Source organism: Rhincodon typus, chromosome 1 (genome assembly GCF_021869965.1).
Source record: "Rhincodon typus isolate 14 chromosome 1, sRhiTyp1.1, whole genome shotgun sequence".
Classification (NCBI taxonomy): domain Eukaryota; kingdom Metazoa; phylum Chordata; class Chondrichthyes; order Orectolobiformes; family Rhincodontidae; genus Rhincodon; species Rhincodon typus.
Window position 1 is genome coordinate 45,634,051 of NC_063332.1, and position 24,592 is coordinate 45,658,642.

General features: G+C 41.3%; 1 protein-coding gene across 1 annotated transcript in view; it reads right to left on the bottom strand.

The window, feature by feature from the left end:
• The window catches only part of nol6 (nucleolar protein 6 (RNA-associated)), a 110,431-nt gene that overhangs the window by 83,471 nt on the left and 2,368 nt on the right, over nucleotides 1–24,592 (bottom strand). The window contains exons 2-4 of the mRNA XM_048604782.1: nucleotides 15,515–15,631; nucleotides 4,718–4,897; nucleotides 1,017–1,185 (exon numbers count right to left, since the gene is read on the bottom strand). Of these exons, the coding sequence (XP_048460739.1) occupies nucleotides 1,017–1,185; nucleotides 4,718–4,897; nucleotides 15,515–15,631 (466 nt within the window). The remainder of the gene's footprint in view (nucleotides 1–1,016; nucleotides 1,186–4,717; nucleotides 4,898–15,514; nucleotides 15,632–24,592) is intronic.

Here is a 24,592-nt window from a genome sequence, read left to right on the forward strand (position 1 = left end):
TATTAATGCGTACAAAATTGACATTTTCAGGCTCACTCGTGACACACTGGTAGTGTCTCCACCTCTGGACTAGGAAGCCCAGGTTCAAATCCCACCTGCTCCAGAGGTGTGTAAAAACATCTCTGAACAGGTTGATTAGAAAAATAGGTTTAATTAATCAAAACAAAATATACACTTAAAACAGAAAGACGGCAGTGGGCTCATTGGTGAGAAAGACCTTGCAATCATTTAGCACTTTACATGTCCTGGGGATATCCATTTATAAGCAAAGAAAAGTGAGATATCAGAGCACCGCTGGGACCAGTGAAATCATACCCTAAGTATTGAGGTCACTACCATCAGTGGGGGGAGGGGGGGGGAGAAGATTTGGAGAAAAACGTCATAGTTCAGCACAGGCTAAATAATTATAAATGTGCATTAATATCAATAAAGGAAGTTTGTAACCCATCAAGAACTTCGATGTAGTACTTAAAATTATTACGGTAAATACCACCAATGCTGTGAAATGCACAAAATTTGGGCTGCTTCCACACACCTCCCTCCTCTCCCTTTGCCCCACAACCACCAATAGCTCCTGTTAAACTCTCAAAATATGTTACAACAATCAGGTCATAACTGTAGCTCAACGTCACTACAAAACAATTACACTTCCAAATTTGTTCACGAGTGAGCCTGAAACATTCTTATGCAAGAAATGCAATTAACTCTTGTCTGAATACTTTGCTGTTCACAAAGACAAAGACAATCAGATCAGCCATGTGTTACTGTTCTCAGGAGAGATCACATCAACCTTCACGAGTCTGTCCTGATAAAAGTGTCCAATGTAAAATGAGACCAGGCTTAGTTCTCTGGTCCCATCAGATGGCAACACATTCATTTTATACAGGATGTAGTTACTTTATGATCTTAAAATCAAGCCGTGATATGTGCTAACTGGCCACTTGTGCATTTACATCATTCTGTTTTAATGCAACATAACGGCTATTCCATGACAACCTTTCTATAAAACAACAGACCTTGTGGAGATAGACACAAAATTGGCTTCAAGTGGTTGCTATTGAAGTAGCCAAACTTTACACATCCAAAAAGTTCATTCTTGGATAAATGACAGGCAATGTGAGCCAGGTAGAGTGCACGCTTCCTGAGGTAGCGCTGGTTAAGGTTGTCCTTCGCTTGGAGGATTTCCTGAAATGAGAAAGTTCAGGGTCATCTTGGAAAGTATCCCATCCCTCAGATTTCAACTACATCAGTCTATTTTCCTTCATTCCTTACGCCTGTTTTTGAATTTCATTGTGCCATGTCAAAAGGTGCCTGTTATAGCTGAAAATAGTGGGATTTTAATAGCAATCCTGAAACAAATTCATTCCTTACATCAACAAGCTAAGAGATGCATTCATGTAGCGTCCAGTGCAAGTTGCTCCTCAGCAGTTTACAATTTCATTCTCACTGAAAACTGCACAGAATAAGCTTCCTCAGCAGTTACAAAATATGACAGACCAATGAGGCCAATTCTGGAACTTCAGTCCTCAAATTGAGTTTCAATGTCATGTCACTGCATAGTGAAATTGATTAAGTTTTATTTTGCAATTGATTACCAATTATCTTATCTCTGTAACCCCTCACTTCTATTTAAAAAAAAATCATTGTACATCTCATTACATTGAGTAGATGATACCTCAAAATGATGAAATTAGGTTCAATTCTGTCAGTTGAATAATTTAATCCAATAGCACAACTGTTTGCGCTGCTAAATAAAATTCAAAGGAACTGCGGATGCTGTAAATCAAGAACAAAAACAAAGTTGCTAGAAAAGCTCAGCAGGTCTGGCAACATCTGTGAAGAAAAAAAACAGAGTTAACGTTTTGGTTCCAGTGACGCTCAGAGTTCTGAGGAAGGGTCACTGGACCCGAAACGTTAACTCTGCTTTTTTTCTTCACAGATGCTGCCAGGCCTGCTGAGCTTTTCCAGCAACTGTGTTTTTCTTTGCGCTGCTCGTTTTCTTTTAACCAATTGATCTACAATACCCACTTCAAAGGGCAAAATGATCTATTTCACACTCCTAAGTCCATTTGCCACAGAAGGCATGTTTAGCGTGGATCAACTGCCTCAGGAAGGATAGTGTTTGCAGTGAATTAAAGCATCGCTCTCTAAACCACTAAGACTCCTACAGTCTTTTAATGGACATGCTAAAACTCAAGGCCTTACATTAGCTAGGAAGGTGGCATTGTGAACAAAAAGATAGGATTTTGGAATAAGAGTTACACCCACACCATGAAGAGCCAAATAGGTCTCAAGATACATCTTGGAAGAGTTAGAATTGGATATTTACTTCAATAAAACAAATGCTCATTTTTTTTAGAATATGCAAAACAAATGTGACTGCCATCTTTTCTAGAAACATTTTAGAATAAGCCAATTGACTTAGTGTGAGATCAGAATGACTTTAAATTGATATCAACAACTGAAGCAAAAACAGAACATCATGAATCAGTTCCAAACATGCACAGGAAATAACAATGAAGCACATAAACCAAATGTCACCTTTCTAAAACAAAACCAAAGAAATGTGGATGCTGGAAATCCAAAACGAAAAGAGAAACAGAAATTGCTGGAAAAACTCAGCAGGTCTGGCAACATCTGTGGACAGAAAGCAGAGTTAACATTTTAGGTCTAGTGACCAGTTATGAAGGAGGGACACTGGCCCCAAAACGTTAACTTTGTTTTCTCGCCGAAGATGCTGCCAGACCTGCTCAGTTTTCTCAGCAATTTCTGCTTCTGTCACCTTTTTAATTTCATCTCTCCTGTCATTGTGTCATAGAGATATGCAGCTCAGCAACAGACCCTTTGGTCCAATTCATCCATGCCGAACAGATATCCTAAATAAACCTCGTCCAATTTGCCAGCATTTGGCTCATATGCCTCTAAACCCTTCCTATTCATATACCCATCCAGATACCTTTTAAAATGTTGTAACTGTACTAGCCTCCACCACTTCCTCCAGTAGCTCATTCCATACGTGCACCACCCACTGCATGAAAAAGTTGCCCCTCAGATCTCTTTTAAAATCTTACCCCTCTCACCTTAAACCTATGCCCTCTAGTTTTGGACTCCCCCACCCCAGGGAAACAACCTTCTCTACAGCCCTCTCTACATTGAGCTTCATCTGACATCTATCAGCTACTCTAGCAAATGGTCTGTGCCCTTTGGGAGTTCTAGATTGACCTCAGTTTATAATGCTTCCAAGTTTTGTATTACCTGTGAACATTGAAATTATCCCCCATTAAATCAGGAAGAGCAAGGGCCCCAATACAGATACCTGGCAACTTCACAACAAAACCTCCTCTAGCCTGAAAAAAAATCTATTGACTATTATTTTCTGCTTTAAAATGCAAATCCCCCTTACAGCCCCAATCAGCCCTTGATTATTTTGTTCTTTTTTCCGATATTGAAGCTCACCTCAGTTCACATCACTCAGCTGAATAAGAATACTGATATCATCCAATATGACATAGATCGCTTAGAATTTGTAAGTGTCATTTGATGTCTGCAGACCCAAGTCTGAGGACCTGTAGCTTCAGCATCAGAAACAGCCAAGATTCATTTGTAAAAAAGAACAATGAAGCCATGAAAATTGAGAACAGCTCATTGAAACTTTTAAAGCCAAATCACCTTTAAAGATTCCAAAGCCTTAGCCTTCAACAATCCAATTCCCTCCATAATGGTATTATGGGTCAACCCACAGTAGGTGGAATGCAGCAGATCAAGAAGGACGCTCCCTTTTTTGGGCAATATATGCTGGCCAGCCAGCACACCCACATCCCAAAAATGGAATTTTAAAAAATCCAGATGTCTAAGCAAAAGAAATCTAAATATGATTGCTCACAGGAAGAGTATGCATTCTATGACGGTAATTTAATCTCTGTCCCCTTAGAAGTGAACTCAGTGCTATGGAGGGGTGTGGGGACCACATTATCAGGCGGGTAGGGGCAGAGTGAGGGGTGTGTGTGCATCTGCATGTGCGTCTCTGTGTGGGGTGGGGGTCAGTAAGATACAGAAGTGGAGAGAACACAACAAGTAAACTCAGCCAGGGTAACTAACAACCTGGTTTACAGCAACAAAAGTAGAAAATGAGGGGGAAGAAGATTCCTCATTTAAAGACACTGAACCAAGGATCTGGGACCAGGAAGGCATGTCTGCTGAGAGATACCCAATATGCTCTACTTCAGTCCTCCTCTCTACCTATCTCATCAGCATCCCCTACCCAGCGGTCTTTCACCAGGAATCCCATGACAAACCCCAGTGAAGACCAAAGTACATTATAAGCAGCATGCAAATATGATATTAACAGAAATAGAGAGTTCCCAGCCTCCAGTAGCTCTCCAGGCTAAGACATCCGTGCTATTGGAGGAAAAGAAGGAATTAAATATCCTTCTGTCACCTACAGACTTGATTCCTTAGGGAAAGCAGAGTTCAGTTCAGTGGGAGGAGCACCACCAGTTATTGGTAGAGGATGTTGGGTCCCCCTCAACCCACATTAAATTTACCCCCTGACCCCATCAGATAAACAGATTGCGTTTGGTTTGGAAATTGTTAAGTATCATGATGGGTGGTAGGTACTACAGTGACCAAATTAAATGCAAAGTCACCTTTAGTATTACAACTTATGAACTAAACAAAGCTGAAACCCAGACCAGTCCTCAACAATGAGGAAACTTACCGCTGGCATCGTAACAGCAATATCCACATTGATCTCCGGCTTGATGCAAGTACCGAGTAAATAACTACCGATAACCTTTACAGAAGCGGGAGGTAGAAAATGGAACTTCCCTTTGATATTGTATGGTATTTGAAGAAAAGGCACTTTAACACCATTTGGAATCCAAGATTGGTCTGTAATCTGTTGGAAAACAAAACAAGGGTATCACAATTAATCTATCGGTAACAAAATACCATTTTATCTAATACACAACGATTGGTTATAACGCTGTATGAACTTCTAAAGATGTTATGAGATAGCATTATGAAGGTAATGTTGCGTGACCTTTCCAATAAGGTATTCTTATGGAAATGTAATTATAACCACAAGACAAGTTTTTAAATTTACTAAATAAAAACCGAAAGAACTGCGGATGCTGTAAATCAGGAACAAAAACAAAGTTGCTGGAAAAGCTCAGCAGGTTTTAAATTTACTAGCTATTCGCCAGCAATGAAAATCTTGATAATGCTTCCCTCTCAGCCAATTTAAGGGCCATCTTGCACAAAACAACACGAGTAGGACAAAAAGTCCCAACCAACTTCTATGGGAAGGTGAGTTAGAAACCACCACTCAACCTCCAAAAGGAACTGACCATCCAAAATGGCACTGAACTGCACTCCCCAATGAGGAGGGAAAGCACAAAATCAGTCACAGTGAAACACAGTCCTAAACCGGTGCTCCTAATTCAATGATCCTACCAAGAGAAATTCACTCCACATCACCTCCCCCCGACCTGTCTGCAGCCTCCACGTAAACCTCCAATTAATATTTTCTCCATCATTAATCCTTCTGAAAGACAAACAGCATCATGAATCACTGTCAGCAACTGATTTACTCCAGTGTCCCTCAATATTTTTACTGATTAATCTTCTTCAGAAGAATAATATAAAGAAATACTCTCCCTTTGAAAGCAAATATTCATAATTTCTAGTTGTCTGATCTTCTTCATCAATAATCGAGGAAGCGTTTTCTCCTCAGTCATTGTTCCCTTCCTCAAAGGTTTCCAAGGAATGCTCCACTTATACTGCTGCTACAGTTTTAATATCCATTTCCTTTCCTGATACATCCTTCTTGGAGATTCCTTTAGCATTCCTAATACTGTAACAGGTCTCCCATTTGACACCCATAAGTGAACTTTGGAATGTCCAGTCATAACAATGAAGGGCAGATTATTTTCCTCATATCACTTTTAGATTCCAGCCTTTCTCCTTCACTACTTTGGCATCCTTCTGTTTGTTCCAAAAACCAATATCTGCTTCATTCTCTAATTTCAATTTCCTTGTGGATTCCCATATGAAAACTTTGCAACATAGCCATGAAATTTCACAGTTATCTGGCAGATTCGCTGCTCTTCAGGCTTTGATACTCGATACTTATCTAAATAATTTGTCGGGTTTATTGGAATTCTACTTCAAAACTGCTCCTTACCTGTGATTCCCTCATATTCTCAAAATTTTTCTCTAACTACAGTGATCAAGAACACTGATCCCATTGCATTTCTTTTCTCTTTGAAATTCTACAGATGTCCAATTAGGTTTATTTCTTATAGTCCTAAATTTTAATTGATCAGTGTCAAAGACAAGTTCGTAAAGATTGAGTATTGCTAACAGTTTCACTGTAAACAAATTATTCTTCTCATTAAGTAGCATACACAGTACTAGCAGTCGCTGTGAGATGGAAGGTGTACAATTTATATGTATTTTAATATCAGTTATTTCAGAGTTTGGATTTGAGTGGTACGTGGGTCTGTGTGTCAGAGGGGGTTTAACAAGTAACTTGAAAGTGTTTGTGCAGCCATGATGATTTTTTTTTTCCAAAAAGGTATGTAGAGACTAGACTAGTCTCCCCTGAAAGATATTATGGAGATAGCCGAAAACCTGACTTTTATTTTGTTTTAAAGGCAAGCGTAAGATGGTGTGAGCCAGATATGATTTGATTGGTCCACCACTAAAGTTTAATCAAAATACACTTTATTCTTACAATACAATGAAAATGCAACAAAATTCTTACTGGCAAAATGCAATGTAACAAAACAGAGATTATTCTTACGTGCTGTCTCTCTCCAGTGCAGGAGAAAGAAACAATCTGCCCCTTCTGATTTCTAAGAGGAAACCTCTCTGTCTAAGTCTCCAGTCTAGCAGAATGCAAAAACTAGGAGTGTGGGCAAAGAAGTGGCAGATGGAATACAATATGGGGAAAGTGTGAGGCACGCACTTTGGTCGGAAGAATAGAGGCAGAGACTATTTTCTAAATGGGGAAAGTGTTCAAGATTCTCTAAAGAACAAAGGGACTTAAGAGAATCCTGAACTGGGGCTCCCAAGATTAACATGACGTTCAGTTGGCAGTCAGGAAGGCAAATGCAATGTCAGCATTCATTTTAAGGGCGAGAATACAAGAGCAAATATGTGCTGCTGAAGCTGTATTAGGCTCTGGTCAGACCACATTTGGAATATTGGAACAAAAACAAAGTTGCTGGAAAAGCTCAGCAGGTCTGGCAGCATCTGTGAAGGAGAAAACAGAGTTAACGTTTCAGGTCCGGTGACCCTTCCTCAGAACTGAGGAACCACTGTTCAAGCAAAAAGGATAAAGAGGTGGTCACTCGGACTTTAAATTAGTGAAACAGAGGGGGGGTGGGGAGGGGAGAAGGAAAGGGGAAGATGACAGGGAGTATAATGGTAAATAGAAAAGGAAACAGCAGGTTAGCATTTATGCAGGAGGGTTTAATTACATCAAGGACAAAGGAAGAAGAGGAAGGAAATCTCAACAGATGTTAGAATTCAAAAAGGTATAAAAACTAGCATAAAGGCACTTTACCTAAATGCTTGTAGCATTTGAAAAAAAAAGGTAGATGAGTTAACGGCACAAATTATCACAAATGACTATGATTCAGTTGCCATTACGGAGACATGGTTGCAGGATGATCACAACTGGGAATTAAATATCCAGGGCTATCAGACTATTTGGAAGGTCAGAACAGGTATTTTGTGTTGGTCTTCACAGTGGAGGACACAAATAACTTGCCAGAAATTGATAACAAAGAGGCTAAGGTAGGTGAGGACCTAGACATGATCATCATCACGAAAGAGGTAGTGTTGGGCAAACTAATGGAGCTAAAGGTAAACAAGTCTTCTGGACTGAATGGAATGCATCCCAGAGTATCCCAAAGAGATGACAGGAATAATAGCAAATGCACTTGTGGTTATTTTCCAAAATTCACAGGACTCTGGGGCAGTTCCAGCAGATTGGAAATCAGCCAATGTGATGCCACTGCTCAAAAAAGGAAATAGACAGAAGATGGGTAATTATAGGCCAGCTAACTTCACTTCTGTAGTGGGGAAAATGCTTGAATCTGTCATCAAGGAAGAAATAGCAAGACATCTTGAAAGAAGTTGTCCCATTGGGCGAACGCAGCATAGGATCACAAAAAGCAGGTCATGCTTGACTAATTTGCTGGACTTCTATGAAGAAAACTGAGCACAGTGGACAACGGGAACCCAGTAGATGTGGTGTATCTGGATTTCCAAAAGGCATTTGACAAGGTGCCGCACAAAAGCCTGCTGCATAAGATAAAGGTGCACGGCATTACAGGCAATGTATTGGCATGCATCGAGGATTGGTTAACTAACAGGAAGCAAACAGTGGGAGATAAATGAGTGCTTTTCTGGTTGGCAAACAGTGACTACGGGTGTGCCTCAGGGATCAGTGTTGAGACTGCTATTGTTTACAATTTACATAGATGATTTGGAGTTGGGGACCACATGTTGCTGGTCAAAGTTTACGGATGACACCAAGATGAGCAGTAAAGCAAAGTGTGCAGAGGACTCTGAAAGTTTGCAGAGGGATACAGATAGTTTAAGTGAGGGGGCAAAGGTCTGGCAGACGGAATTCCATGTTGATAAATATGGAGTCATCCATTTTGTAGGAATAACAACAAAAGGGACAATTACTTGAACGGTAAAAAACTGCAGCATGCTGCTGCGCAGAGGGACTTGGGTGTCCTTGTGCATGAATTACAGAAGGTTGGTTTGCAGGTACAACAGGTAATTAAGGCGGCAAATAGAATTTTGTCCTTCATTGCGAGAGGGATTGAGTTTAAAAAGCAGGGAGGTTATGTTGCAGCTGTGTAGAGTGCTGGTGAGGCCACACCTGGAATACTGTATGTAGTTTTGGTCTCCTTACTTGAGAAAGGATGTACTGGCACTGGAGGGGGTGCAGAGGAGGTTCACTAGGTTGATTCCAGAAATGAGAGGGTTGGGTTATGAGATGAGGCTGAATAGTCTGGGATTATATTCATCAGAATTTAGAAGAATGAGGGGGGGATCTTATTGAAACATTTAAAATTATGAAGGGAATAGATAAGATAAAAGCAGGGAGGTTGTTTCCACTGGCAGGTGAAAGTAGAACAAGAGGGCATTGCCTCAAAATTAGGGGGAGCAGATTTAGGACTGAATTGAGGAGGAACCTCTTTACCCAAAGGGTTGTGAACCTGTGGAATTCTCTGCCCAGTGAAGTAGTTGAGGCTTCCTCATCGTATGTTTTTAAAAGGGCAGCATGGTGGCTCAGTGGTTAGCACTGCTGCCTCACAGAACCAGGGACCCAGGTTCAATTCCACCTTTGGGCGACTGTCTGTGTGAAGTTTGCACATTCTGCCCGTGTCTGCATGGGTTTCCACCAGGAGTTCCAGTTTCCTCCCACAGTCCAAAGATGTGCAAGCTACGTGGATTAGCCATGCTAAATTGCCCATAGTGTTCAAGAATGTGCAGGCTAGGTGGGTTAGACATGGGAAATACAGGGTTACATGGACAGGGTAAGGGGATGGGTCTGGGTGGGATGGTCTTCAGAGAGTCAGTGTTGGGCCAAATAGCCTGTTTCTACACTATAGGGATTCTAAGATAGATAATTTTTTTGAACAGTAAAGGAATTAAGGATTATGGTGAGAGGATGGGTAAGTGGAACTGAGGCCATGAAAAGATCAGCCATGACCTTATTGAATGGTAGAGCAGGCTCAAAAGGGCCAAATGGCCTACTCCTGCTCCTGGTCCTGGTTCTTACGTTTTTTTTAAATCAATCCTCTCTATTCTCTCTCTCCAAGATTGGAATTATAATTCCAGTGTGCTGCTTATTACATATATTTTCCCAGAGATCCCTGGAAATAAGCAGTTCCAGAAATCAGTTATTGTAACCTACAGATATCTTACACAAAGTGTCAGACAAGGGAGGAAGTTAACTTTCCCTGTATATTTCCATACATAATAATTTGATAATACAGAATTTGAGGACTGCTGATAAAAAGGCATTTTGTCAAAGTTTTTTTCATCTAGCACTCATCAGGACAATTCACAAAAATAGCATGTGAAGAGAAAAAAACATTTGTACTGTATGAAGGAAGTGTGCTATTGGTTGGCAATATTGGTCAACTCCAATTGGTAGAACTGTTGCCGTGGCGAAGGCATAGATAACTGTTGATTGACAGTTAACAACCAGGCTTTGTTTACATTTTAAACCATGAATCTGATTAGTCAAGGCATTGCCTTGGGAAATGAGCCAGCAAACAGAGATGGCAGGTATCAATCTTGGAAATAATGAACTTAGTCACTGAAATGCACAAACTATGTCAACTGACTGCGTTTCGCAAAGGAGGGAGGTACATTTGTTTCTCTTTTCGACCTCCTTGGTTGGCCGCAACAAACATTTATGACTTTTTTGATTTGACACCGTGTCCTCTCTAATAAAAATGTAGTTATCCAATACCTACTGTCTTAGTCTGAAGCCAATTATAAGACTTTGAGTGAAAGCAAAAGCAATTTTATTATTTGCTAACCAAGAAAGACAATATCAAGCATACATAATATTAAAATATATAGTACAAAGGTTGATGAAATAAACTTGTTACCATTTCCTTGAGGCATGACAGTTTTAACCTGAGACTACGGGTGTTAACTGATGTCTTTATCCTCAAGAGTGAATGTTTCAGATTTCTAAGTTCTGTGCCTGGATGTTTCTCTCCAGTTTAGTGTTGTCACTGGTGCTTCAGTCAAGAGACAGAAAGCAAGAACATTTTTCAGTTCTACTCTCACAAATTGTTAAATGCAGGCACTCAGCAAAACAAGAAAGGGCTATGACGCTGAATATATATAAAGCTCTGATCAGGAAGGTTGCTAGGGTCCTTGAGAGGGTATGGCAGATATCTACCAGAATGCTTCCAGGGAGGAAAGATTTCAGCAATTAAATTAGGCTGTAGAAGCAGAAGTTGAACGTCTTGGGAAAAAATAGAATAAGGAAGATTTGACAGAGGCATACAAAATTATGACAGGTTTAAATAAGGTAGACAAAGAAATGTGGTCCTGTTAGATGATGATATAAGGACAAACGGACACAAATTGATCTTTTTTAAAAAAAAACATAGTGAGTCATAATGACCTGGTTCTTTCACACTATGAAGGTGGTGGAAGTGAAAAATAAAATGGATTGACAAAAGAAGTGAGCGAGGCTATGGAAATACAGCAAGAGAATGTGCTTGACTAGATTGCTCTGCAGAATGTCAATGAGGACTCAGTAAGTCAAATGGCTTTGTGTGTCATTAAGACAGTGAATGGGTGGGGCGAGGTAAAGAGAAACCACTGCTCAAGATCAGCAAAATCCAAAAAGGAGAAACAAAACAACGATAGGTCTCAGTGAACTACGTTTTTTTCTTAAATGTATTCATGGCTTGCACGTGTCACTAGCTAGGCCAGCATCAAATGCACAAACCAAATGAAAGAGAAGGTGGTGGTGAGCTGTCATCTTGATCTGCTGTAGTCCATTTCATTTAGGTCGACCCAGAATGCTGTTAGAAAGGGAGTTTCTGACCATTGACCCTGCAACAGTGGAGGAACAGCAATAGAGTTCCAAGTCAATTTGGTGAGTACTTATGGTGGTGTCACCAAGCATTTGCTGCCCTTATCCATCTATACGGTTGAGATTGTGGGTTTGTAAGGTGCTATGGAAGGAGCCAAGGCAAGTCACTGCTGTGTATTCTGTAGATGGTGCACACAGTTGTCACTGTGATTGTGAAGGGAGTGAAAGATGAAGTCAGCGGATAGAGTGCCAATCAAGTAGGCTGCACTGTCTGGAGTGACTCCAAATTTCTTGCATGTGGGAGCTGCACTCATCCAGGTAAGAGGGAGGTATTCCAACACATTCTTGAATTGCACATTGTAGACAGTGAACAGACTTTGGGGAGACAGGAGATAAGTTACTCGCTGCAGTTACCTGGTCCGGCCTACATGTGATTCCAGATCCACAGCAATGTGGCTGACTCTGAACTGCCCTCTGGGAAATTAAGGATGGGCAATAAATGCTGCCTAGCAAGCGATGTCCTCATCCCATGAATAAATAAAGAAAAAAACAATTCCGAGCCTCTGTCCTGCTCTGTAGACGATGTTTATATGGCTCATTCAGTTAAGCTTCTGATAAATGGTAACCCCCAGAATATTGATTGTGGGGGATTCGACAATAGTAATACCATTAAATATTGAGGGATGGTGGTCAGATTCTCGCTTATTGAAAGGGTAATTGCCCAGCATTTGTGGTGCCAATGTTACTTGCCTCTTGTCCAGACCTGGCTGCATTTGAACATGGACTGCTACAATGTCTGAGTTGTCACAAATGGTCAAGAACATTGTGCAATCATTGGCGAACATCTCAACTTCTAACCTGATGACAGAGGGAGGATCATTGATGAAGCAGCTGAAGATGTTTGGGCCTGGGACACGACCCCAAGAAACTCCTGCAGGCCCTTCCTCAAGCTGAGATAACTGACCTCCATCAACCATAATCATCTTCCTGTGCATTATGCATGGACTTCAACCAGATTTCCCCCAATTCCCATTGATTACAATTTCGAAGTCTAGGTTTCTGGAAAACAGGGATTACAGGAGGATACTCCGGTCACTCCGAAGTCAAGCATGCCAGATAATGCCCCAGAACTAAAATGACAGAGTATATCATTTGAGTCTTGAATTCAGATGGATTCAGATCAAACTCTTGACTGAAGAGATTCAATTGTGGAATTAATTTCAAAGACTAAAATATCTTGCTAAGCCATTTTTGAAGTGGCAGTGGTTCCAATAACTTCCTTCTTCAGTTGGGAAAATAACGTACCCAATCTATTCCAGTTGCTTCTACTGTCAATGCCCCTTTTCGGTGGTACAACAACCATGCAAACTCACACAGACATTGCTGGTCACTACAAAGCAATGGAACAGCAGCTGCCTGCAACAAAGATGGTGCTACCCACATTGTCACAACAACAAGGCATTGACAAACCTGTGAGCATATGCATTAGTGTAGAGCAGAAAAAGATTACAGTAATTTTCAACAGCAGTTAATTCACATTTTTGTCCATCAGTATGTCTCCACACAGCTTGAACAGAACCTTCCCCTCACCCCTCACTCACTCCAAATTCTAGGACTGGTTCCTTCTCTGAACAAACAGCTCCGGAATTCTTCCTGAAGTGACCGCGGGTCAATAACTATCGGAGTCTTGGAAGGACAGGCACCGATCTTGATGTGCACTGCTGTTTACTTGCTTAGCAGAAATCTCTTGTACTTTATCCATCATATACAGGTAAGGGAATCTCTAGATTTTTAGACCACGACTTCCAGAGAATTACGGCCTCCCATCAGAAATCTGGTAAGGTGGGTGGCTTTCGGAATGTTCGCTTCTGGAAGCTATATCATTACTTTTTAACCACTGAAGGAATCTTCCCCAACATTAATTCTCAAACAATAAAATAGTGTTTTACCAAAGGGTCGTCCATATCAAAACTCTGATCAATCCACTTCTCATTGAGTTGTAGACTCATACTGGATAGAAACTGCCCCCATCACATCTAAGCCACCAACAAACATCAAACTAGACTAATCCCATCAATGTGCGCTTGGTCTATAGCCTGTTGTGCCCTGGCATTTTACGTACTTATCCAGATGTTTCCTGTATGTTACAATAGTATTTGCCTCCACCACTGTTTCAGGCAGCATGTTCCATAATTCTACCACTCTCCGGGTGAAAAAATTCTCAGCTCTCCTCTCAAACACTTGCTCCTCACCTTAAACTTATGCCCTCTGGTCTTGGACATGTCTGCCATGGGGGAGAAGATTCTCACAGTCTACTCTGTTTATGCTCTCATAATTTTGTATACCTCAATCAGAACACCCAGCCTCCTTTTCTCCAAAAACAACAAACAAACAAACAAACCCAGCCTATCTAGTCTCTCCACATAACCGAGACTTCTCATCCCAGGCAACATCATGGCAAATCTCCTTGCACCAACTCTATTGCAATCATGTCCATCTGATAGTGTTATGGCCAGAACTTCACACAGTATTCAATCTGTGGCCTAACCAATACTCTATAAAGTCACTTGTTCCTATGTTCTGCATCCCAGCTACTGAGATTGAGCATCCGGTATGCTTTCTTCACCAACCTGTCTACCTGTGCTGACACCTTCAGGGATCTTTGAACTTGTAAACCAAGGTCCCTTTGTTCCTCCATACTCCTTAGGGACGTACCATTCATTGTGTATATCCTTCCCTTGAGACCTCCCAAAATGTATCACCTCGCAATTATCAGGAATAAATTCCATCTGCCATTCCTTTGCCTACTTTACCAGCTGATCAATCAGACTGTAGCCTGAGACTATCCTCTGTCTGTTTCAAACAAACATTTTCTTCTTACTGACTAAATAGCCCTCAGTGGCAGTGTTGGGGAGAGGGGTATATGCATACATCTTTCCAGTCATGAACAAACCAATTGAGGGGCTGGCGGTGACGAGGGGAGAGAAAGGCAGCATCACAGCTACACTACAAGTGCTGACATCATCTATGCATGTACAGATGTATCCTGGTCTGGAGATCCTGTAGCTGCTATGAAACGTTACGGGCCACTACATATGCATGGGCTCCAGTCATCTGTGCCAAGAATCTTTCATGTTGCGAAACACATTTCCAGTAATACCTCACCTCAAACATTCACAAGCCCACGTTTGGTCAACAGCCTGCTCAGACAAATGGCTGACCATATTCAGAAGTATACTGAGGTGATAACTGTATCCCCAACCCAGAATGAAAACCACTAAAACTACTGGTATGAATACTCTTCTATCCCTCAAAATGGAGTTCTAATATAACAAGTACAGTCATTTCAAGTATTACTTGGTTTTTTACTGTGCTTTTATCCCCCAGGAAGCCAGATGAAGTATGAAACTAAATGCCAATACTTTTCCCATTAGTTTATTTAGAGAGTGCATGATTACATACATCTGATTCTTATCTAAGAACTCATTCAGGGTCTCAGCAGTCTCCCTTCATAGTTATTTTTAATCAAACAGTTCAGACATCTTGCTAGAAACCTCCAGGGCAGGTGGGACTTGAACCCAGGTCTCCTGGCTAAGAGGTAGGAACAATACCACTGAACCACAACAGTACTACACAAGCTCAAGTTGCTTAAATAATCCTGAAACCTTAACAACACAATTAAATAACATTGGCATGATCCACACGTCAGTAAATTAGAGATCATAAGATGAAATCAGTAGGAAAACATCACAAGTATGATGTTAGAAGTTATACTAGTACGTAGTCTATTTTGTTGAGTTCAGTTTTTTGGAACTGCGTGGATAACTAAATTACCAAATATGCACAGTGTACAAACTACAATTACTCTCTACAGATAAACATGCTTTATATAAAAAAGTTATGAGAATTGAGTTTGCTTACATCGACTTGCTTTATTTCTGGGATGTTGCTCAGGACATTCTTCACTTCATGAAGGAAGTGATCAATAGCCTGGCGTTTCTTCTCCTTCAATTTCACTTCCTTTAGTAGTTCTTCAATCTGTAAATATATTACAAGTAATTGTGAAGAAAATAGCAAATAGATATCCAAACATTTTTTCACACTTCAAAGAAAACATCTCTTTTAAATTCACGTTTATTATATCCCAAATCTTGCAATGGTTCCAATTGCTCAGTGGTAACTATTCTTAATAGAGTTATATAGGACGCAGCTTAACATCTAGGAGTTCAAGAATAGGACAGAAAATTGGAAAAGAAAATACCTCAAATTTTCCAACTGCAGTGTGATACAAGTGATTGTTAAGAAAGCGTACAGTACGTTAGGTTTTATTGGTAGAGGGATTGAGTTTCGGAGCCATGAGGTCATGTTGCAGCTGTACAAAACTCTGGTGCGGCCGCACTTGCAGTATTGCGTACAGTTCTGGTCACCGCATTATAGGAAGGATGTGGAAGCATGGGAAAGGGTGCAGAGGAGATTTACCAGGATGTTGCCTGGTATGCAGGGAAGGTCTTATGAGGAAAGGCTGAGGGTTTTGAGGCTGTTTTCGTTAGAGAGAAGAAGGTTAAGAGGTGACTTGATAGAGACATACAAGATGATCAGAGGATTAGATAAGGTGGACAGTGGGAGCCTTTTTCCTCGGATGGTGATGGCTAGCACGAGGGGACATAGCTTTAAATTGAGGGGTGATAGATATAGGACAGATGTCAGAGGTAGGTTCTTTACTCAGAGAGTAGTAAGGGCGTGGAATGCCCTGCCTGCAAAAATAGTAGACTCGCCCACTTTAAGGGCATTTAAATGGTCATTGGATAAACATATGGATGATAATGGAATAGTTTAGGTTAGATGGGCTTCAGATTGGTTTCACAGGTCGGCGCAACATCGAGGGCCGAAGGGCCTGTACTGCGCTGTAATGTTCTATGTTCTATGCTCTATTCATCTATATTTTACAGCTTAGGTTTTGAACTAGTGGTAAGTGTGTCAATGAAGAATTCTCAGTGTTTCTGAGAGGCACGGGTGCGGGCTCGAGAGCAGCGAGACAGCGCGCGCAAGGAGAGAAGGAGGGCAAGAGGACAGCGAGAGAGGAGAGAAGGAGAGAGTAGAGAGAGAAAGAGAGAGGGCAAGGGCTTCAGGTGGCAGGTTTTAAAATGAAATTGTAGCTTTGGCCAAGAGGAAATACCCATAAGTCAAAGAAAGCCTTCTGGGTTTGACATGTTTGCAGGCTGATTTTGGATGTGCAAAACAGTTGTTCCTAAAGGAAAATTGTTTAGAACGGTTAAGGAATAGATTACCTCAGCGTAAAGAGTTTAGTTTGAAAGTTCCAGATCAGAAGTATTTGATTAAAAACCTGAAAGGGTAATTTGAAACTGCAAAAATTTAAGCTCAGTTGTGAAGATTCAAGAATGAGGCAATCAGAATCTCAAGAGCAGCCAACTGAAACCCAAGGGAATTCTAGCTTTTATATCGGAGTACTGTAAAGTGGTGTCGTTAGAATTAATGGGATTGTCGTTTACCGCGCGTTGCAAAACCTTTAAAGTTGTGTAATAGTTGAATAGTTCGGTTTCATTCTATTTTATCGTTATAGTCAGTTTTGCTACAACACGTGTTCCGGCAACGCGAATTGGCTATGACGCGACTGACTATTTCTAAAACGCGAACTTGTGTTGGCTATAACATGATTTGAAGAAGTGGAGAGTGAGGATGTTGAACAGCTGCTTGAGACCCACTGTGAAGACCTCTCTGCAGCTGATCTACAACAACTTGCGGCTGGGTGGGGGGTGGGAGGGAGGGGAGTGGAAGCTGGAGATGAAGAAGAAGTCCAGAATGCAGCACCACGAGAGCTTTCCACTTCTGTTTTGTCTTCTATCCTGAGGGAAATTGAGAAGCAGCTGCAGCTCTTGGAGGACAATGCAGAATGCAGCAGGGTAGCAGTTCGTAGAAAAAGATCTAATTTGGCACCCTATGAACAGTTTCTTCATGAAAGAAGAAAAAGGGCAAAGCAGCAAAAACTGGACGTCTTTTCTAAGCCAACTCTCAAGAAACAGTCAGAAGAGAATGAACCAGCCAGCTTCTGGATTAACTATTTTTCGCCCTAACGCGACAACCATAACTGCACCTGAAGGTGACGATGATAATAACAATGACCCTCAGCCCCTGCATGAACAACAGAGCAAACCGAAAATCTTCTCCCCCAATCAAGTCATCTTGACATTATTTCAAGGTAAGGTGGTAAATTTACTTTTATTTCATTATTAGTTATGAATTAAACATTTATTCAAACTGTGCTATCCTTAGTGTTAGGCTTTTCAGTGATTTTTGTGCAATTTTGAGTGATACTTTTTGGTGGTCTGCCCCTAACCCCGCTTTTCCCATAGGCCCTGCTTTTTCTATTGCGCGATTTTCTACAACGCGATGGTGCACAGGAACGTAACTATCGTGTTACTGCAGAATCAACTGGACTTCTTCTGCGTAATAAACTTTCATTTTATTGTTTAATTCTAATCAGGAGCATTGCAATGCCCACATTTCACTGAAAGATCACTACATTAAAACTAAAGAATAAACAAAATATGATCTATCAAAACAGATTTCAACCTGGGATTTGATTTGTCCATTAATGCCCATTTTGAATGATTGGTAGCAAGCTCTTCCCAGTCATTAACTTCTGCCACAGAGTCAGATTTGTACAGCACAGAAATAGACCCTTTGGTCCAACTCATCCATGTCGACCAAATATCCTAAATTAATCCAGTCCCATTTGCCAGCATTTGGCCATATCCCTCAAAACCCTTCCTCTTCATGTACCCATCCAGATGCCTTTTAAATGTTGTTAATGTACCAGCTTCCACCACTTCCTCTGGCAGCTCATTCCATACATGCACCAGCCTCTGCTTGAAAACCTTGCCCCTTAGGTCCCTTTTAAATCTTTCCCCTCTCACCTTAAACCTATGCCCCCCAGTTTTGGACTCCCCTACCCTGGGAAAAATACCTTGGCTATTCACCTTATCCATGTCCCTCATGATTTTATAAATCTCTATAAAGTCACCCCTCAAGGAAAATAGCTCCAGCCTATTCAGCCTCTCCCTATAGCACAAACCTTCCAAACTTGGCAACACCTTGTAAATCTTTTCTGAACCCTTTCAAGTTTCACAACATCCTTCCTTTATCAGGGAGACCAGAATTGCACACAGTATTCCAGAGGTGGCCTAACTAAATGGCCTATACAGCTGCAACATGACATCCCAAGTCCTATACTCAGTGCACTGACCAAGACAGCTTCAGAATATTTATACAGCATTTTCTTCCCTGGAATGCTAACTATTTGGCAATTGAGAAAACAGGACCTGGTAGGGAGAGACTTTCCAGCCATCTTGACACAATATCCAGTCTACTAGGTGATTTTGCAGAGATTTTGCCCTCGTGTTTGTCAAGCTAGCATCAAGAAGGATTCTAGTGTTTGTTTGGTATTTGTCCTATTGAATCCAGAGCATGCATTGGAGGTACTGTTTGTAGAATTTTTCCAACATGCTTATGTCACCGATACACAGTCCAGGTCTCAATGCAATACACGAGTGTGGTGATGACAAATGCTCCAGGCGCTAGGGACTTCTATTCAGTTGTAGATGTATTTGTTGTGCAGCACTCGCTGCAGTAGTCCGTAGAAAGCCGAACTGAGACAGCTGATCTTGTGTTGGATCTTGTCAACTATAGCCTGTTGAGAGAGGTGGCTACCTAGGTACGAAAACTGCTCAGTGTACATCAGAGTCTCTCCTTCAACAAATATGGGAGAGGGATATTTGACTGACCAGACCTGAATTAGAATGAATTTTGTTTCAGCATCATTCAAGGAGGTACTTCGTCTATTGCATGCAAAATCAAAGAGATTGAGTATGGCTTGGAACTCTGGTGCTGAGTGAGCAACAACACAGCAATCACACACACAATGAAGGTATCCGTGGTGTTCTTTTTTCATTCACAGGATGTGAGATTCGTTGGCTAGACAGCATTTATTGCTCATCCCTAATTGCCCAGAAGGAGTTAAGAGTCAACAACATTGCTGTGGGTCTGGAGTCACATGTTAGACAGTTTCTTTCTCTGAAGGACAGTAATGAACAAGATGGGTTTTTCCAACAATCGACAGTGATTTCAGTCTTAATTCCAGATTTTTACTGAATTCAAATTCCAAATTTTTGCCATGGCAGGGTTTTTAGTCCAGGTCCCCAGAATGTTAACAGGTCTGTGGATTAATACTCTGATAATAATACCACTAAGCCCACTGCCTCCCCTGTTCAGTTTAATTTTGACATGGAGGTGCCTACAGTTAAACAGTTTTCCATCTCAACAGTGTTTACTTTTTCTTCTATTTATTCATGGGATGGCGGTGTCACTGGCTAGACTGGCTGTTGTCCATTCCAAATTTCCCTTGAGAAGGTGGTGGTGAACTGTCTTCTTGAACCACTGTAGTCCTTGGGGTTTACGGCTACCCATAATGCTATTAAGCAAGGATTTCCAGAAATTTAACCTTGCAACATGGAAGGAACATCAATATAGTTCAAAGTCAGGGTGGCATGTGGCTTAGATGGGGACTTGTAGATGTAACATTCCAATGTCTTCGTCGCCCATCCATTCTAGATGGCACAGGTTGAGGGTTTGGAAGGTACTGTTGGAGGATCTTTGGTGAGTTGTATTTAATACATATATCAGAGGGCAGTTGGCCTTCTCTGTGGTTCCCCATCTTAGTATTGCAGAGATGGTTGCATGTTGAACAGCATGTATTGAGATGTAGAAGTCAGGAAAGCCCAAGTTTGCTGTCAGGTCTGTGCAGGATTGGCTAGTATTTTCTTAGGAAGGCAGAGATGAAATGTTACAAGTACCTATTGGGATGAGAGTGGCCAAAAGCAAAGAGATCTGATCATTTTTGTGACAAAGAAAGATAAGACATGGAATCCAGGGAGAGCTAGCCAATTGAATATAAAATTGGCTTGAAGGTAGAAAACAGAGGGTGGTCGCGGAAGGTTGCTTTTTGGACTAGAGGCCTGGGACAGTGGTGTGCCACAAGGATTGGTGCTGGGTCCACAGCTTTTCATCATTTATAGAAATGATTTGGATGTGAACATAGGAACTTTGGTTACAAAGTTTATAGATGACACCAAAATTGGTGGTGTAGTGGACAGTGAAGAAGGTTATCTCAAGAGTACAACGGGACCTTAATCACATGGGCCCACTGGGCCGAGAAGTGACAGATGGAGAATTTAGATAAACATGAAGTGTTGCATTTTGGAAAGGCAAATCAGGGCAGGTCTTATACAGATAATGGTAAGGCCTGGGGAGTGTTGCAGAACAAAACGACTTAGAGGCACAAGTTCATAGCTCCTTAAAAATGGAGTTGCAGGTAGACAGGGTGATGAAGGCGGCGTTTGGCATACTTGTCTTCATTGATCAGTGCACTGAGTAAAAGAGTTGGGATACCATGTTGCAGCTGTACAGGACATTGGTTAGGCCACTTTTGGAATACTGCTTCAAAATCTGGTCTCCCTGCTACAGGAAAGATGGTTAAAATTGAAAGGGTTCAGAAAAGATTTACATGGATGTTGCTGGAATCGGAGGGTTTAAACTATAGGGAGACAGCTGAATAGGCTGGGGCATTTTTCCCCCTAGAGTGTCAGAGGCTGAAGGGTAATCTTATACAGAGTTTATAAATTTATGAGGGGCATGGATAGGGTGAATAGCCAATTTCCCAGCGTAGGGCAGTCCAAAACTAGAGAGCATAAGTTTAAGGTGAGAGGGGTGGGGGGGAAGATTTAAGAGAGACCTAAGGGGCACTGTTTTCATACAGAGGGTGCATGTACGGAACGAGCTGCCAGAGGAAGTGATTGAGGTGGGTACAATTACATTTAAAAGGCATTTGGACAGGTACATGAATAGGGAGTGTTTAGAGGGATATGGGCCAAATGCTGGCAAATGGGACTACATTAGTTTAGGATATCTGGTGTGAACGAGTTGGACCGAAGGATCTGTTTCCATGCCATACAACTTTATGATTCTGAGTACGTACACATTATACTGCAAAGCAGCAAAGTCAGTGCAGTATGAAGGATTGAGAAATTATATAGCACTTTTTATGATCTGTGGTGTCATGTCTAGGCTACTTCAAAAGGGCTGAATTGTGAAAGAACCATGAAATGAATGAAGTTAGGCTAATTTCTGTACTCTAAATCCAATAGACACCTGACATGGCCAAGATAATATTGAAAGACCTTAAGACGTAACAGTAGAAGTAAGCCATTCAACTCATTGCATCTTCTCTAGCATTCCATAACAACTTGGCTAAACTCATAATCCTGATGTCCACTTTCCTGCCTTTTCCCCATAACCAATGACTTATTTCCTGATTGAAAATCTGTCCAGCTCAGCCTTGAATATAATTAACAATGCAGTCTTGACAGCCCCCTTCAGTGAACAATTTCACAGATTCACCACTCTCTGAATGAAAACACATTGACTTTCCAATTACTTCATTATATAAAAAAGTACAAACCCAATCTGAGGGAAAGAGTGCTGTGCCCTTCCAATATAGCACTCTGTCAGAGGATGCAGCACTCCCTTAGCAGATGCATCTAACATTGCAATACTTCATTATCACGCAAGTAGTTCTGTCAAACTACCTCTTTAGGAACAACCTTGGTACTCCCTCCAAACAGCACCTCCAATCATGCAGCACAAGATTAATATTTAGCCTGCAGAGATCCTTTTGCACTTCCACTCCGACAATGCAACAACTCTTCATTACTCAATAAGCAGTTCAGTACTTCTTTATTACAAATGGTCCTTGAACAATACAACACTGAAACCTCACCATTTGACAGTATCTATACTCTTCAGTCCTGCCATAAGGGAGGCAATGACCTAGTGGTATTATTGCTGGACTGTTAATCTAGAGACCCTGATAACGTTCTGGGGATCCGGGTTTGAATCCTGCCACAGCAGATGGTGGAATTTGAATTCAATAAATATCTGGAATTAAGAGTGTAATGATGACCATGAATCCATTGTCGATTGTTGGAAAAACCCATCTGGTTCACTAATGCCCTTCAGAGAAGGAAACCGTCATCCTTACCTGGTCTGGCCTACATGTGACTCCAGACCCACGGGCAATGCGGTTGACTCTTAACTGCCTCCTGGGCAATTAGGGGTGAGCAATAAATGCTGCCTAGCCAGTGACGCCCTCATCCCATTGATGAATAAAGAAAAAAAAAAGCCCCACAATCAGCACTGCATTCCCTTGGTCAAGATCCTCAGATAACACGGCATTTTCTCGGCACTGTGTATCCAAAAGGACTGCATACTCCCAATGAAGACCAGCAGAATTATGGACCCAGGCTGGCACAAACTTGAATGGCAGGACTCCTTGTACCTGCTCCCAACCTCATTAGTGGCGGTGATTTTCCAAGCTTCAAGATACCCTCCTTTTATCAAATTTTCTGCTGTGCCTCAACCTCGTGCGTCCAGCAGCTAGTCAAAGCAATTTGCAACGAGCAGCTAAGAGCCACCTGCATAGCAAGAGCAGGACCAGCCAGGCTGACTGCTCCTCAACCTCCAAATCCAAAGTTCTCTCCACCTCACCCTTGTCGCTTCTCCAATCATAGCTGATAATCTTTGGAGCAACATCAGGAACAGAGAGAGGGGGAGGGATCCCGTTTTTGGAGAAGGAGCTGAAGCAGTCAGCATGGAACAGACAGAATCTCGTTTCCCAGAATGACTACTCCTCCAATCATAACTCTGCAGTCAGTTCCTCCTCTCATTGATTTACAGAATTTTGATTATTTTTAAGCCTTGTACTAGCCCCAAAAACTGGGATATGTATTTAAAATAGCAAGTTTTCAAAATGACAACCCTTGTCAAAACCCTTCAGTAGAAGAAAATATAAAAGTAAATTCAAAAGGTCACCTCAATCTGAAACATAATTAGTCAGGGAGTCAGTCACTGGACTCAGACTCTTACCTCCCTGGATGAATATATAAATACAACAAAAATGTCATTTGGTGGTCACTGTATAGAAAGAAAACCTCCCATGGTTAATACTTCAATTTAATTTGACATCAAACTCTGTGACTCTACCAGGAAAATCCAAGGTAAAGTGCATAATCATCAACAACAATGTGTTTAGTAAACTAAATTGAAAACAAATTAAGAGTTTCATCAGAAGAGTGCATTCCCTACAGGTTGCAGAAATTAATTTTATACTTACACGAGGCAGTGGAAAATCAGTGGCAGAAAGATGACTTTTTCATGAGATTTAAATTAAATTTTAATTAAAGCAGCTATGAGGATGGCCAACTCTGCAAATTGTCAGATGGTGTGCAATGCATTCTGAAGATTTCAGCACAAGCATTATAGAAAGAGAATACAGGAGCAGGAGTAGGTTACTCAACTCTGAACCTGCCTCACCAATCAATACGATCCAGGCTGATCATCCAACATAGTACCCTATTTCTCCCCATATCTTTTGATCCCTTTAGTCCTATTAATTCTGTCTACATCTTTTTGGAAAGTCTTCAATGCTTTTGCCTCAACAGTTTCCTATGACCGTAAATTCCACAGCCTCACCAATCTGAGTGAAGAAATTCCTCCACAACCCTGTTGTAGAGTCATAAAATCATACAGCAAAGAAGCAGGCCCTTCAGCCAAAGGATACGGGTTGGACCTTTTAAGACTACAGGCTGCTGTTGATATTGATCAGCTGGTAAATTGGACAAAGCAGAGGCAGATGGAATTTAATCCTGATAAGTATGAAGTCATGCATTTGAGGTCTAATAAGGGAAGGACATACACAAACACCAACTACACAATTCCCATTGACCCTCACTTGATCCATAGCTTACTATGCCTTGGCATTTTAAGTGCTCATCTGGATGCTTCTTAAATGTTGAGGGAGTACCTTCCTCTATCACCCTCTCAGTTCCATAGCACATTCAGTACTTCTACCGTCCTCTAGGTGAAAAC